This window comes from Muntiacus reevesi, chromosome 12, assembly GCF_963930625.1.
Source record: "Muntiacus reevesi chromosome 12, mMunRee1.1, whole genome shotgun sequence".
Taxonomy (NCBI): Eukaryota; Metazoa; Chordata; class Mammalia; order Artiodactyla; family Cervidae; genus Muntiacus; species Muntiacus reevesi.
Window position 1 is genome coordinate 73,353,277 of NC_089260.1, and position 17,581 is coordinate 73,370,857.

Consider the following 17,581-nt stretch of genomic DNA (forward strand, 5'->3'; position numbering starts at 1 on the left):
GATCTAATTCCCAGTACATCATCCTCTGATTATTCAAGGTAAACAGACAGACAGTGTCGGGCAGCCAGGAAAGGAAGTCTGAGTGAGAGTTCCCCCAAAAGTTGTGCTCTGAAGTTGTGGTGTTTGCAGAAGTGGGAGCATTCAAAGAAGTGGAAGTGGGGAGTGTCCGTCGTAACATCTGAACACCTCTGTCTGCTCCAAGTGGAACGAAACATGTCAGCGGGGCAGAAAGCACATCGTAGACTCGGGTGCATGCAACCCCAGGAGAAGCCCTTCACTTGGCCGCTTGCTCAAAGTGCAAACCTGAACCAGACTTGGAACTCATGTCAGCCTGTGCTTCCTCTGTGACTTAGGGACAACACTGCATCCTTGCAGAACTGAGGGCTTACACGAGGCTCTTCATAATGGGCTTCCCTGGTGGCTCAGTGGTGAAAGAATCTGCCCGCAACACAGGAGACCTGGGTTCAATCCCTGGGTTGAATTTTACAGTTTTCAACCCCAAATATATTGTTGACTCTAGTGGGTTGAGACATAAAAGTTTCATGCAGTGGAATTAAAGAGACTTTTTTCAAAGAGAATAGAGAATTTCCCCCTTTCTTGGAACATAGAGCATGCTGATGAGAGTTAAGTTCTATCTACATTTAGGAGGAGCTGCAAAGGACCAGCCTTGCAGGGGTGTCTTTTCGTTTTCCCAAAGTTCCCAAACAGTAACTGCAGGGACCTGAGTGTCCGTTCCTGGGACCTGTGGAGCCACCCAGACACCAGTGATCTGGGAGATTGTTACATCCCTACTGTTCACAAGTGCTCCTCTGCTCAGAAGGTAGAGATTTGCCTCGTGCCATGAAGACTCTTAATCGGTGTTTAATTCCTCTAAGCTTTGCAAATGCCTTCTGCAGAAGTCTAAGAGGAGATGGAACAGGGATCTGGGAGTAAGTGGGGATGGTTAGGCTGAAGATCATGTCCTCATGCCCTCCCTCACCTCACTGGACGATAAAAGTGCTGGATCAATTTACATTCCCACCAACAGGGAAAGTGAGAGTCGCTCAGTCATGTCCGACTCTTTGTGACCCCATGGACTATACAGTCCATGGAATTCTCCGGGCCAGAATACTGGAGCGGGTAGCCTTTCCCTTCTCCAGGGGATCTTCCCGACCCAGAGATTGAACCCAGGTTTTCTGCATTGCAGGCGGATTCTTTACCAGCTGAGCCACAAGGGAAGTTCAAGAATACTGGAGTGCACAGCCAATCCCTTCTCCAGGGGATCTTTCCACCCCAGGAATCAAACTGGGGTCTGCTGCATTGCAGGTGGATTCTTTACCAACTGAGCTATTAGGGAAGCCAACAGCGCAAGAGGGTTCCCTTTTTGCCACACCCTGTCCAGTGGAATCTAGAAAAATGGTACAGATAAACCTATTTGCAGGGCAGAAATAGAGATGCAGATGTAGAGAATGGGCCCATGGACATGGGAAGCAGAGGAGGGTGGGATGAATTGGGAGGATAAGATTGGCATGTATGCACTACCATATACGAAATGGATAGCTAGTTGTATAAAACTGGGAGTGCCGCTCGGTGCTCTGGGATGACCTAGGTGGGTGGGGATGGGGTTCGGGGTGGGAGACTCAAGAGGGAGGAGATACATGTATACACGCAGCTGATTCACTTACTAGTGCAGCAGAAACCAACACAACATCGTAAAGCAACGATCCTCTATTTTTTTAAGAGGTGCTTGGTCAAAGAGTATTCATCTTCATCAACGTCACCAGAGACTCAGAACCAAGACGGGCTTCCCTGGTGGCTCAGCTGGTAAAGAATCCGCCTGCAATGCGGGAGACCTGGATTTGATGCCTGGGTCACGAAGATCCCCTGAAGGTGGGAAAGGCTACCCACTCCAGTATTCTGGCCCGGAGAATTCCATGGACTGTATAGTCCATGGGGTCGCAAAGAGTCAGACACGACTGAGCGACTTTCACTTCACTTTCACTAGAACCAGGACACATGGGGAAAGTTCTTCATTTTTAGGGTGTACAGTTTATATCATCAAGAGTAAAGTGCTTCCTAATTATTCAAGAATAAAACGTCACAGTAACTTCTTAATAATGAAATGCATTTTAATATGTAATAAAAAAAAGAAGCAAAATGTCCCAAAATAGAGCACTGGTTAAATAAATTATGATAGAGTCATATGATGAATTCTTTGCAACTGTTAATCGTGTTGTAAAGGGACATACAGGTGATGAAAAATGTTCACCACTTGGAAAGAGAAAATAGAGAACAAATTAATATCACACATTTTTTTTTTTTTTTTTTTGGCCAAGCAGCACAGCATGTGGGATCTTACTGCCCTGACCAGGGATCGAACATGCAGCCCCTGCACTAGAAGCATGGAGTCCTAATCACTGGACCACCAGGGAAGTCCAATATTTTACATTTTTGTAAAGGAAAACACATGTGCATATGAAATAATGTTTGCCCAGTGAAAAAGGAGAGGAAGAGGGATGGAATTCTGATTACAAAAGTGATGACGTGTATCATGAAAAGTAAGAAAAAGCACAAGGATGAAAATGTCACCATAATTCTTTCAATAGGCAAAACCGCTTTATATGTGTGTGTCTGTGTGTGCCATTAAACGTTTAAAATGAGAAAATGATGAAATACATTTAAAATTGCTTTTGAGCAACATTTGACAACTGATGGGAACAAAAACAGCACAGCCGAAGAGCTCAATGTCTTACATCTACTCCTCTGACCGAGATGCGCCCAAAGACCCTTCCAGGGAAGAAACATGCTACAGTCAGCCTATCTCTGGTGATGACAGTGTTTCACCAGCTGCCGACCGGGTCAGCTCCAGACCTAGCTAACCAGCTGAGGACCATCTGGTGCACATTTCAGTTGTGACCAATGAGAGAGAAAGGCTAGGATGGGCTTAGCCCACCTTGCCAGCACTGCCAAGCCTGGTTCTAACTAGATGCTTTACAAACATCACCTCATGACTTCCTGCTGGTGTGTTATTTATTTTTAATTGAAGGATAACTGCTTTATAGTATCATGTTGGTTTCTGCCACACATCCACATGAATCAGCCATAGGCATACACAAGATACTGCCAAGCAGGAAATGGAGGCCAGAGAGTCAGCGATGCACCCACGATGTCCAACTCGTAACAGAAGACGTGGAAGCAGACCTGGGTCTCTGCTGTTCCCGCCACCCCACGTTCATGACCACTTGCCCTTTCGTTCCCCTTGAGAGGCCTGAGCAAGCACCGCAGTGAGCACAGAACTGAAGGGACCGTACTGCCCGCTGACTTTCTGGTCCACCTCTACTCCTCCCGGAGGCCAGTAGGCCCTGTGGGTGGCTCTGAGCTCACAGAGATGTTTCAGTCTCTGCGGGCCGACTCTCAGCCCCCTGGAAGCGTCTTTTCTCTACAGATCTGCCGAGCGTGTCCTCAGCCAGGGGTTAAGAGGATAAAAGGCCTAGAGCCGTAGGCTTATGAAGTCACAGATTCAAAGCGGAAAAAAATGGGACAGGGTAATTCTTAACAGGAATGTGGATTTGCTAGAAAAGTAATCCGGACGGTCCATCTACATAAGCCTGTGGGTATCTGACGTCTGTTCCCTCTCCATAGGAATAATTTTTTTTAATGTCATTTCATGGGGAAAGAGAGATCAAATTTTTATTAAAATAATATGATGGAATTTCACAGAAAGAAGGACAGTTAAAGATCACTGAGTCTTATCTACTCTCCTTGTGCTAGATGGAACCCTTGGCTGCAAGTGATAGAAGTCCCAAATCAAACCATGTGTGATTCCTACTCCCTTTCTGAAGGTGGGAAGGACTGAAAAGGACGGCAACAAATTTTAATAAGAGAAGAGACGAGAAGGGTTGTTTCTGACAGAATCAGACAAATCAATTAACTGATCTCTGGCAAGCAAAGATAATTGCATTTCTGAGTCTATTAAGGCGCATCAGGGCTAGTTAGCTGATTTCACAGGGAGTTTAGCTGTCACTGGGCATCAGGCACAATGGGAAATGTCAGGGCAGCAACACAAGATGGCATTTTCTTTCAGGAGCCTCTTGACTTAGGAGTGAACCGTTTTCACTTCGGCAGGGATGAGGCAAGTGAGTTTCTGCAGAGGGGATTTCGACCCTAATATTTCTACAAGTGTTTGGCCTTACACATCAGATCCTGATTATAGGTCCTTTTTGTGCAACTCTTCTGTGGGCAGGACAAAATTTACACATAAAATCATCTAAAACTTCTGAGCAGAAAAATCTTCTAAATGACATTGTAAAGAAGGAATGGAGGAAAGACAGGAAATGAAGCTGAATATCAAGCATGAAAACCTTCACATAGATTATAGTCATGTGTGAGTGAGTGTATGACAGAATAAAACATAAAAGATACTCTTTAGAAGCAGGGGGAAAGAGGATTCACAAAAACTAGGCTGAACAGAGAAGGTGAATATCAATCAACATACAGAAATAGTTTGGAGAGGAGGTTATATTTGAGCTGGAGCTCGCAGAGGGTAGAATTGTCAAGGCATATATTAATATTAAGGAAATGGCAACCCACTCCAGTACTCTTGCCTGGAAAATTCCATGGATGGAGGAGCCTGGTAGGCTACAGTCCGTGGGGTCGTAAAGAGTTGGACACGACTGAGCGACTTCACTTTCTTTCTTTCTACAGTTCCTTTTGGAGAAGGAAATGGCAACCCACCCCAGTGTTCTTGCCTGGAGAAACCCATGGACAGAGGGGCCTGGTGGGCTACAGTCTATGGGGCTGCAAAGAGTCGGACACGACTAAGCAACTAACACACAGGGTCTGAGCACAAACAATAACACAGAAGAAGTTTAAGATCAAACCACTGAGAGTCTGAGCACGGGGCTGAGAGAGAGCAGAAGGAAGCTGGGGGATTTTTAAACAAGGAAGCAAGATGGTAACATCAACCCTTTGGGGTAATAACTCCACTAACAATGTGAAGGATAGACTGGAAGCCAGGATTCACAGGTAGAAGGGACCATTTAGATAGCCTCTACTCGATACCAGTTGCCATGCTAGCTGTTTGCTCTGCATATATTAGTTAATGCAATTAGCGCCCTACCTGATCAGATTACCCACGAGATGGACTTTGTCATTACCATTTTAGAATGACAGCTGCCTCACGTTGTCAGAGCCTGTACGTGGCAGAGCCCGACGTCAAAGCCAGGTCTGACCCACAGTCAGGCTCCCCAGCACCTCCCCACTCTGCCTTTTTATCAGGATGAGGCTCACTACCAAGCACGGAGGTGACCATTCATGAAGCCTTTGACTGGTTTCAGGAGATGCTCTTCTTTGAGAATTCGCCTTAGCCCTTAGCCCTAAATCCTTGAGCTCACATCAGTATAAACTTCCGGTAAATGCAAGTTGATTGCTTGTTCAACATCACCAAAAAGCAGTATACATTCTGGAACTAGAAAAAACTAATGATAAACGTAAAAGTGCTGTAAGCAAGTAACTCCCTGATCAGGATAAATCCCCGTTCAGTATTCTCAGTTCTGTATCCATGTGATTTCAACACAGCATCTCACACAACACAGCATCTCACAGCAAATCAAGAGTGGGGGAGGTGGCTGGGACCTCCCTGGTGCTCCAGTGGCTAAGACCCCATGCTCCCAATGCAGGGGCCTGGGTCTGATCCCTGGTCAGGGAACTAGATCCCACATGCCACAACTAAAGATCCTACTTGTTCTAACACCTAGTGCAACCAAATAAATATTTTTTTTAAAAAAAGAGGGTTGTCTATATTGTCAGACAGGGTAAATGAACTGGCATATCTGGACAGAGGCTCAAGAAGTCTCTCATTAACTGGAGAAACCAAGTGGAACACAGATGACCACAGTCAAACACAGTTCAAAGAAGGACATGTTCCTTCTTCTCCAAGCTCCAGCTCTATTCTCTCCCATCCAAGGACAGAATGGAGCACACATCACCAAAGCCCACTTTCTCTCTCTTTGACGACATCAAGAGATCATCCACCATCTTTCACACAGGCCCCCATTGCACCTGCGAGGTCTGGATGGCAGGCATCACATCCCCATGGAGTGCCTGCTAGGAAAGTAATTACATTTCACATACACAGGGTGCCTGTGAGGTTCAGAGCAGAAAAATCCTTAGCCCTTGAGCTCCAGGGGTCACACCTGTCAGGAACTGCCCCGGCAGAGGCAGAATCCTGGAGAGCATCAGGCCCAGCTTGCCCACAGCTCCCTGCTCGCAGAATCCGGGCGGGGGGGCGGGGGGGCGGGGCTGGGGACCATCTGCATCCAGGTCTTCCTGGAGCTGGGACCTCAGGGGTCTCAGAGCTCCTGCCATCCCCCCCGAGAAGTCTAACGGATGTCATCCAAAAGTTGCCCTGGCCTGTTCCTGAATGTGGCTAAACTGAAACCCACTCTCAAGCAACTCTGATCATATAATTATGCCCCCATCCACACTGAAGTGTGCCTAGACTTCCACACTCCTTGATGCCATGAAATGGAAGCATTAAGAGCTGAAAGAAAGTCTTCCTTACTCTGGGAGATGAGATGGACCAGTGGTCTCCAAACATTCAGGATTTGCATATTTACCCATAAAAATATTTTCAGGCATGCAGCCATAATATATGTGTGTTTATTTATAAATCATATGCATGTACAGTTCTACTCATAAATGGTATGTGTTATAAATGTAAGAAAAGTATTTAAAAGATAAGAAATGTGATAATTCAAAGTTTAAAAATAATTATTTTATGTGTTAATGGAACACATAACTTTCTGTAACATACACAGTCATCAAAATATATATAACATATATGACATAGATATACAGTGGTAAGTATACATACAATGATATACAATAATAAAAATTACATGTATTATATATTAAAATATACATATAAAAATGTAGAATAGTGATTCAAAGTTCTGGTTTTAATTCAGCCCTATTCAATATTAGACTTTAGCAGTGAACAAGGTTAAATAAGATACCTCCCCAAACCATGTAGATATGGAAAGAAGAGTACCACAGACTTACTGGATAACTCATGAGTTCCATGTGCATTTTCAACCAGTGTTACCACCCGCACAGAGCTCTCTTTGTGCCCCGGATGTGCCATTTTGAAATGTCTTGCTAACAATAATGATTTCACACAAGCTTCAGTCAATATCTGAAAGTCAATATACAGCTCAGATGGGGTGTATTATTAATAATTAGGGTTACAAATCCATGTGTAAGTTCACATTTCTCAGTCTACTGAGTGTTGGCTCTGATGAACTGGTCACTCTTTGTCAGTGTGAGATTCAAATGCCAAAGTGAGAGTACATCCTCAAAAAGTGAAGCCAGCTGTATTTTAATTGTGTATTTTTAAAAGACATTGTAAATTCTCCGTTTCTGAGCGAACTGGGTACACGTGTATGATATGTGGTTTGGTGAGCTGGCCTCTACAAATATTGATCCTACAGACATCTTTTTATCAGAGTTACACAGGCAAGCTTCATTTCCAATAAATTCACCTTCCTTGAACGCTGACTGACAGATTTAATGGGAAGAGCAAGTAGGTAGAGGTGCAGGAGGAAGAGAAAAATTAGCATTTTCTGGTCTTTGTCAACTTATGGCTCATTTTCAAAAGCACTAAAAGTCTGGGTTTCCACTTGGCAGGAAAAAAATCATACAAATTCTTTCCTCGTGAATCCAAAATTCCCTCTGACCTCTCCTCACCACCATCATCTCCTGTCAGAGGAAAAACAAAACAAGAGAAACGAACAAACAACAATATAAAGAAGCACAATGAGTGAAAGCATACTCACCCTCTCTGAAACAGATCCACATTATAAAATTTATGTAGCTCTACAGAAAACTCAACCGTTCCTTGTACTTCAGACATGATCTTCTTGGTTCATTACCTAAAAAAAATAAGAGGGAAATGAACAGGTTGAGGTCTCATCAGCCAAACACAGACAGCCTGGGCTTCTACAACTGGACCCCAAGCAGCACTGATGTAGACGGATAAGAGCATCTGGCCAATGGACCATAATGTGTCCACTGGATGTCATCACTCAGGGGGGCTCCTTTCAGAAGAAAGATGGAGAGAGATGAGATGACTTACATGATGCCAAACAGCTCACACTTCCAAGAACTAGGACTCAGACCCAGATACCCTAGTTTTTAAAGCTGGGCTAGTCCCCTGCCCTTCCTTACCTGTCAATGCCTGGAGGCGCTAACATCTGGCTATGAGCACATGCATAATGACCAACAGTGCAACAATCCCTCCTCTACTTGTGTGACCTTGAGTGGGTCACTGAACTTCGCCCAACCTCAGTCTCCTCATCTGTAATGGAAGGGCTGGTAACAGCACAGAAGTCTCATAGATGAAGGGAGGTTAAATAAATGTGCCACAGAGAGCACTTTGCACAGTTCCTTGTTGCTGTGGTTCGGTGCCTAAGTCATGTCTGACTCTTTGCCACCCCAGAGACTGCAGCACACACCAGGCTCCCGAGTCCTTCACTCTCCCTCCGGAGCTTGCTCAAACTCATGTCCATTGAGTCGGTGATGTTATCTAACCCTCGCATCTTCTGCCGCCCCCTTCTCCTCCTGCCCTCAATCTTTCCCAGCATCAGGGTCTTTTCCAATGAGTTGCCTCTTCCCATCCAAAGTATTAGAGCTTCAGCTTCAGCATCAGTCCTCCCAAGGAATACTCAGACTTGATTTCCTTTAGGATTGACTGGTTTGATCTCCTTGCAGTCCAAGGGAGAGTCCCAGAAGAATGCTGAAATAAAAGTTCTTGTCCCAGATCAGCCAGTCTCTAACCTGAAGTCCCTTTGTGACTTTAGAATGTTCCAGTGGTATGTGCTTTCATCAGCAGCCTCTGCTTACTACCATGTGTAATGGGACAATACAAGCTACCTGGGAAGAAGCTAAAAGGTAATTACTTGAAATTCCTTGCAAATGAGCAGATTCTTGGGGGACTGTTCCTGCTGCCGCTATTTAGTTGCTCAGTTGTGTCGGACTGTTTGCGACCCCATAGACTGTAGCCCACTAGGCTCCTCTGTCCAGGAGATTTTCAGGCAAGAATATTGGAGTGGGTTGTCATGCCTTTCTCCAGGGGATCCCCAAGGATCAAACCTGTGTCTCCTGCATTGGCAGGCAGATTCTTTACCACTGAGCCACCTGGGAAGCCTCGAAGAACTTGATCTTTCTAAATAGGTCATAGTAGTAGCTGGCAGGATCTTGGAAAGGGGAGAGAATAAGGAGGCAGTAAGAAGAGATTTGGTCTCTCTTGGCTGGCAAAGGATGATTGGCACCTATGTTTCCTTTCAAAGGCCCCCCTCTTTCTGCCCCCACGTTGCCTGGAGGACCAGACCACCATTGCTGGGGTTCAGAATCCAACCTCACTGCAGGTAATGGGGTCATGCTATTCCAGACCCAAAAATAAGAGCACAAGGGATTAACTAGGCTTTAAGACTGAGTAACTAAACAACGACAACAGCTTTGTCTCAGCTCCGGCCAGAGTGCCATCTGGGGCACCATGTCTGAAGATGCAGGATTCCACATGCCATGTTAAAATGCAGCAGATCTTAGGATCCAAGCTCTATAAATTCTGCAGGATGGAATTTCAAGCTGATGAGCCTGAAAGGCCAAACTCAGAAAATGTGTTAAAAACCTATTTCCCTAATGGGTGAGCCATTGAGGCATGCCCCAGTCCTACCAAAGGCATCAGAGCCAGTCAAGGTCAGAAGCCGCTGCTCAGTTTCAAGGCATTTCTAGTAAAAACTCAGTGGAGGGACCGACGAATAAAGCCATTCTGAGCTTCATTTCATTATCACATTAAACAGGAACCATGCAACTTCCCCTCTTTCTCATCACCCCTCTTAGTCTCAATTCTCGAAATACTACAGAGCTGGCAAAGGTGTCTGATACCCTTGCTTGTAGATATCAGTTCCAATAATTCCTGAACCCTCTGTGATCTCTGCTCCTGGGGGGGAAGTATCAGGGGGAGGGCAGGAACAGGACACCCCAACACCCACAGACTCAAGGATTTCCATTCATTATTTCCTCTCTGAGGCAGGTAGTACTGACCCCGATGCATACAGGTGGTTATCCATGCCACACGAGGCAAGAACACTGACCCAGGGGCCCACAGCTCTGGTTTCCCAGAGCCATGCCTCACCTGCAGAATAGCTAGTGTCTTGTTTTGGAGCGGGGAATTAATATTTAGAAGAAAATAATAATAATAACACCTGGAAAATATCATACAGAATATTTTCTCCTGGGAAGTCACACCCTACCCTCCTACAGTGCAGGACTAGTAGGATGCAATCCTGGAAGTTGTAGATGCAAACACAGCTTCTTGGTGAGAAGCTGCCTTTTCCTTTTTAACACGATGTGGTTCGTTATAACCCAACACCCAGTAATTCAATGAGGGTGATGAGCTCACGTGCAAAATCTCAGTTTTAAAACTCCACATAGATTCTGCTGGTAACCACTAGGTCCACTTTGAAGGAGGTGCAGGAATCTGCAGGAATCCAATGTCACTGGTTCTGTTTCCAGCCCCCTCCCTGGTCTTTGAGGCCTAGAGAGAGCTCAGTGACGGCAGGGGTTTACAGGGCAGGCCACCCAGGCCCGCGGCACCTGGTTGACCAGATCACCATCCTCTTGCGGGACAACTTCCACACGCAGATGCAACAGAGCAGGACTCTGTGGGGCTTGCCCCTCCCCGATCCACCCCCACGTCGTCTACCTGCCTTTTGTCTTCGGAAAATTTTAGTCAAAGATTAAATTTAATCAGAGAAGTGGGAAATGGGGAAACCAAGGAAATCAGTCAAAGGAGCCTAAATAATAATCATGCAGTCATTAAGCATAGTCAGGGCCTTTAGTTCTTTCTCAAGGGCTATAGACAATAGTCTGAGCTATATCCTGTGAGCTGTCTTATAGATACTAAAACACCAGGTGGAGAAGTTACCTACATGATGACCAAGACATAACTGCCACAATTCTGAGAACTGGCCATAAAGCAATGGGAACAAATGCACCCCACTAGGAAGCGATTAGGACTATTAACTGTACTAATTAAATATTAATTAGGGAGATTAACTGTGCCTGAAACAACCAAGATGATGCTGGTCAGACCACTGGTGATCAATTTGAAGATGACTGTTAGAGAGGACTATGCTGTTTCTGCGTGTAGTTCCCTCCCACTTCGCCTGCTTTTGGAGGCAGGGGTTTAGAGTTTGGATGGATGTCTGCCACTCTCCTCCCGCCACCCTCCTCCTACCACCCTCCTCCTGCCACCCCCACCCCCCAGTTGCCAGCATCTGAAATAAAGCAAACTTTCCCTCCCCCCACCTGGCCTGTTTATTGGCTTTTGAGCGGCCAGCAGCCAGACCCCACACAGTCGTTCCATAACACGGCCACAAAACTCTCCTCCCCTAAAACGTCAGAGCTGAGTTTGACCCCTCCCCTTAGTTCTTACACCCTGAGGTCTTTCCAGGCCCCATCTTTCCACGGGTACAGTGAAATAAAGCCAGTGAATTAAGGAGGTTCAGGGAATTGAAGATTATCAGGTATATAAAGAGCTTCCGTCATTTTCTGACAAATCGTCAATCATTCATCAGAGGAAGCAGCGAGTATTTTTATTTCTGCCTTCGACACCACTGGCAGAAATTCAAAAGCCCCCTTATGCAATGCAGACCCAATGAAGACTCATTCTCTCTCCTTTATATTAGAGGTTCTGGGGTCCCTGGAGGCTTGGCCTCCATGTCAATTAAGGTGGAAAAATTGTTTGCACTTTTCATTGCAATGTTTCTTAAATGTTTCATTAGTGACTTACACTTTCAGAAAATGTTTCAGAACATCCTCAAAAGCCTCTGAGGAAATTTGTTAAAAATATTAAGGCTATTTTGGAGAAATACCACGATGCCAAAACCTCATCAGATACTGCTTGGAAACAAATCCCTTTACAAACACATCTTCCTTTAAAACGTAATCTTTCCCTTCAATCTTCAAAGTGTGTGGCCTTTGAAAGATTAAATGAAAAAATGCATGTTGATCTTAATGGGCATCAGCATTGACTTTATGAAAAGGGCATGCAAAGTTACTGTGCTCAAAAGATTACACGCCATAGAATTACATCATGGCGGGTGGAGAAGGTTCAGGATGGGACCGTCTGATGCTACAAAGCAGAAAGTGAGGGCAGAGAAGGCATGCCAGAGCACAACCCAGCACATTCCAGGGGGACCCCAACACTCTATCAGACCCTGCTGCTTCCTCTGGTCTGACAGAAGCAACAGAAACCGTCCTCTGACCTCCCGTAACTGCATTCACGAGTGACCTTATCGCCAGGGCAGTTTTCTCCAGGCAGCCATTCTAAGGAGGTAGATAGCTCCACTTTTCTGCCCAGTCACTGCAATGGGAATCAGCTCTGCATTCAAAGAAAACGATCTCACTGGGAATAAAGACCAGCATCTCTTCATTGGAAAGGGAGCTTCACCTGCGAGGAAGGCGTGTGCCCTGCTTCAAGAGCACCCCAGCTGCATTAGATGCCAACCCCTGGCCTCACCCTGAACGGGACCTTGGACCAGCCAAGCAGCATCTCTGCGTCTCCGTATTCACATCTGGAATGTGGACCAACACCCCGCTTTCAGGCAGGATTGCTTAGGATCCAAACTGGAGCATCTCCTGGAGGTGTTCATTCCTGTCACACACCAGGAGCAGAGTCGAGCACAGGGACCCACCCAGAGCACCAGGGATAGACAGACAACCGTGTCATCAGACGACACAAGCCAGAAAGGAGAGAGCCAGGTCACAGCTGTGGCCCACGGGGATAGGTGCCCTGACATAAAGGTGTACAGGGAAGGCCCACCAGGGCAGCCTGCAGGAGGCTGGCCCGTCTCCCAGCCACCACGCTCAGCCCCTCAGAGCCACAGGACCTCAGGCAAGACCTTGGGCACTCTGCCTTGGTTTTCCCAACTCAAAACTGCTTTGCAACCAGCCTATGATACACGCTTAATAAGTACAAGTCATTCTGATACAGAAGAAACCCTAAAAACAATATGATGAGCATGGCAGGAAAGAAATGATAACTGCCTTCCTCCTATGAGTTACTGGACCCCCTGGCAGACTGTGAGCTTCCCTGGGGTCTCCCAGCTGGCAGGAGGCAGAGGGGAGGTTGGAATTCATGTCTCTGATTCCCACATATCATAGCAAATGCAACCTCAGCCATTTGGCCCCCCTGATGTTAAAAATTAGTATTTTCTTTCCTTCGGTGTAGAAATTAAAATGGGCTGTATATGCCTATTATTTTTCACGTCTGAAGACAATGCCAACCGAAGCATCCCACACCGCACTGAGGTCTTATTTCCCATGGGGTGCTGAGCTCGCCTTAGGCAGCATCTGAAAACCCAGGCATGAAGGCACATAAGGTTCACAACCTCGTAAAAGGATGACAGAATTGTAAACTCAGGTAGAGTCTAAAAGCACCGCAGGCAAGGGAGCAAACACCATTGTTGTTGGCAGCTCCCCGCGCAGAGCCAGCCCCTTCCCACCAGTGCTAGTGGCGCTCACCCAGAAGTTACGCATGTAGCCAGAGTGGGCAGCAATGCATCTCTCCTTCTACCTCCTGAAATGCACGTACACAAATGGGCACCTAAGTGTGTGTGTGTGTGTGTGTGTGTGTGTGTGTGTGTGTGCGCGCGCACACACAGACACACATACTTAAAATGCATGTTGGGAGTGACCTCTTGGAAAGACGACACAGAATCACGCAAAAGGCAGCAGCCCTTGGTCACGTGAAGACCATTTTAAGGGCTAGCAGCAAACGGCAACCCACTCAGTGTTCTTGCCTGAAGAATCCCACGGACAAAGGAGCCTGGCGGGCTTCAGTCCATAGGGTCACAGAGAGTCAGACACAACTGAAGCGACTTAGCAGCAGCAAAGGCCTGTTAAACCAAGTTTTGTCCTCCCAGCTTCCACATCTGTAACCCTAAAAAGTAGTGGCTATTTTGCAGTGACTTTTTTTTTTCCCAATGGACACTAATATATTTCCAGCAACATTATGAATGCTCAATAAACAGCATATAAGGCTAATGCTAGAATAGTTAATAATAACAATAGGGGTTTATACAGAGCAAAGACAAGCTTGAGCACCCAAAGAAGTTCACCCTGGAGGGTGGGGGAACCAGCAGGAGAACCCAGGCTGAGCCCAAAAGACAGAAATGCCCTTCAAACTCTGGGGCACTCTGCCCTGCCAACCTGTCTTCTCCCACTCTGTCACCCGCCTCCTCCAGAAGTTCCGAAGGCAGCCTCATCGAAGCACTCCACCTCCTCTGAACAAGGCTTCCCTTTGCATGACTGTCATCCACTCTGTCCACCAGGTGGGTCACACATCTCCTCCCTCCGGGACCTGTTCCCAGTGCTTAAATGTCCACCCCAGCTCCCCGGGACCATTCCTCAACAGTTATGCCCCCAACAGGCTGTGCTCCCACTGCCCTGACCAGCCTGCCTTCTCGAAGTACATTTGTCTTTCAGGTTATTCATGTGAGTTCCAGGGGCTTCCCTGGGGGTCCAGTGGGAAGGATCCGCCTTGCAATGCAGGGGACATTGGTTCAAACCCAGGTCTGGGAAGATCCCACACGTCACGGGGCAGCTAAGCCTGTGTGCTACAGCTACTGATCCTGTGCCCCAGAGCCTGGGAGCCACAGCTACTGAAGCCCAAATGCTCTAGAGCCCGTGCTCTGCAACAAGGAACGCCTCCGCAAGGAGAAGCCCGAGCCCCGCCACCAGAGAGTAATCCCTGCTCTCTGCAACTAGAGAAAAGCTGGGGCAGCAAGGAAGACCCCGCACAGTTGGGGAAAATGTGAGCTCTTTACAGGAAGGACATTCACTGAGGTTAGCAGAAAACATACCAGAGAAGAGCATGGAATAGCATCTGTGGGACAAATCAGAGAAGGAATGAAACAAAACCAAATGCAAGAGAAATTTACATACACACTGATAAATAAATGAACCAATGAGTTGATTCTCTTATTTCCAATCAAGTAGAAAGTTTCCCTGAGCACCTGGCACCAGCCCCTACTTAGGACTGAAGAGTCTGAAATGATTCATGGCTCTTAGTTTCAATGCAAGCCTGACCTCCTTCTGTGCTCGATGCAGGAAACGCAAGGCTGTTCAATCCATCATGTTTAAGAAAATTCCAGAGAGGAGCCAACATCCGAGAGGGAGGCAGTCACTGATGGTGGCTCCACGGCAGAGGACACTCTATTTATCCTTCCAGAAGCCACAGTGTAAATAGGAGAGGCGGTGAATGCCAGCCGCGAGGCTCCCACCCAACGCGTCGAGGCTGGCATTTCAGACACGCGCTGTGTTGTTGCCCCGTCCACAGAGCTCAGAGATCCGACTCTGCTGACATCTGTCACTAGCTTCACAAAGGCAGCAATGACTCAGTTGGAGGCGGTGTTCCCACGTGGACCACCCACGAGATCTGGAAGTCCCCACTGTCAACCTTCTCACACACACGGACCGACACCCTCCTCCCAGCCACGCTTTCAGCCAAAAATAGAGAGGAAGGGACTTTAAAACAATGTGAAATGATGTTTTGTGGAGGCTCCTGGGGGCCAAGAGGAAGGGGAGAACCAGCCTGCCTTGGCACTTCTTTTTTTTTTTTTTTTTTTGCCACATGGCATGTGGGATCTTAGTTCCCCAACCAGGGACTGAAGCATTGGAAGCATGGAGTCTCAACCACTGGGCCACTGGGGAAATCCCAGCGTCGGCTCTTCTTAATGTAGAGCTTATGCCGTAGGCTCCTCCTCCTCTGGGACCACAGGTACCTCCAGGGTCCGTGCGCCCCACAGAGAGTGGTCTCTGTTGAGGCTTCGGCTGTTGGCTCACAGACCCACAGGCCTTGGCATTTAGAAAGCCCAACACCCCGTGACACAGAAGAGAAAACCAGACCCCAGGGTACACGGAGAGGCAGCCAGATGCAGAGGAGGGAGCGAAATTCGGTGACATCAAGGCCATGAACTGCCACAGCCACAGATCCTGGCCTTGACTCATTCCTGCTTTTGTGCAGGTGCCTTTTTCTCTGATCCTCAGTGTTATCACCTGTGGATAGGGCTCCTGACTCCTTCCCAGCACAGCTAGTGTGAGGAATGGAAGAATTTATATGTAAACTATACTAAGCACATACCACGAAAGCCAGCCCTCAGAAAACAGTCCAAATAGCTGCTACTGTTATTGACATGATTTCTATAGTGACAACAAATACTCAATAACAGTGAGGGAAGGAAACAAGCCTTCCATTCAAGGTCAGCAATTCCTGCTGTGCAGTCACCAAGTTCTGTCTGACTCTTTGTGGCGCCATGGACTGCAGCACACCAGGCTTCCCTGTCCTTCACCACCCCCCGGAGTTTGCTCAAGCTCAAGTTTACTGAGTTGGTGATGCCATCTAACCATCTTATCCTCTGTTGTCCCCTTCTCCTCCCACCTTCAATCAGAAGACCCAGCATCAGGGTCTTTTCCAGTGAGTCAGCTCTTCCCATTAGGTGGCCAAAGTATTGCAGTTTCAGCTTCAACATCAGTTCTTCCAATGAATATTCAGGGTAGATTTCCATTAGGATTGATACGTTTGATCTCCAATAAAAAGAAATGCCCAGATTTTTGTGGACTAATAAATGTCATGATGGTTCTACAACAACACAGCCTTGGCTGTGAGTCCCTGATCAGTGAGAAGGGGATAATAAGCATCCTGGAAAATGGAAACCAGGGTTGTGCTGAGGACATGGGGTCACAGGGAGTAAGGATGGAAGGTAAGACTCCAAAGGGACAAACAGTGCAAGACCGGGCAGGGTGAAGGATTAGGGTGGTTACTTTCGAGTGTGAGACAGAACAAACTTGAAATAGCAACCTTCACACTGGCGTGAATATTAATCTTTATAAAATGATGATGACAATGGGTTTGGGGGTTCGAATGAATCATGAGCTTACACTTTTTAATTTTTAAAAACAAGTTTCCCTTTATAAACATCTCAGCAACACCTGCTCAGACTCCCTTTGTGGCCATGATGAGACCACTGGTTCAATCATTCTGAAAATGCTGATACTAACTAAAGGCTTCACATGTGTCAGCAATGGTACCAGGGAGACATGCATGTGTAAGTCAGGAGTTCAAGAAAGAGAGAGAAGACAACGGATGATTATTCTGTGCTACAGTAAGTGCTGCAAGGGGATCATACAGGAAGTCTGTCCCAGGGCCATGGAGCTGGCCCACCTTTGCCTCACCTGTGTAAGAGGTGAGGGGGATGAGACCATGTAACAGGACGCACACCTGTGAAGGCTGAGCACACGTGAAGTGCAACTGCCAAGGTGAACGTCTCCCACTCAACCTGACCTGTTTAACCACACACGAGGTGTTATCTGATATTTAAGGATGAAGGATGGGGGATCCTCTGGTGGCCCAGTGATTGAGAATCGCCTGCCAGTGCAGAAGACAACAGTTTCAATCCCTGGAAGGGAAGGACCCCACACACCACTAAGCCCGTGAACCACAACTACTGAAGCCTTCACGCCCTGGAGCCTGAGATCC

General features: G+C 46.9%; 1 protein-coding gene across 1 annotated transcript in view; it reads right to left on the reverse strand.

Moving 5' to 3' along the window:
* The window catches only part of FAM135B (family with sequence similarity 135 member B), a 146,838-nt gene extending 138,947 nt beyond the window's left edge, over positions 1-7,891 (reverse strand). Inside the window, exon 1 of the mRNA XM_065903154.1 lies at positions 7,815-7,891. Coding sequence (XP_065759226.1) covers positions 7,815-7,891 — 77 coding nt within the window. The remainder of the gene's footprint in view (positions 1-7,814) is intronic.
* Between the last annotated feature and the right edge of the window lie 9,690 nt (positions 7,892-17,581).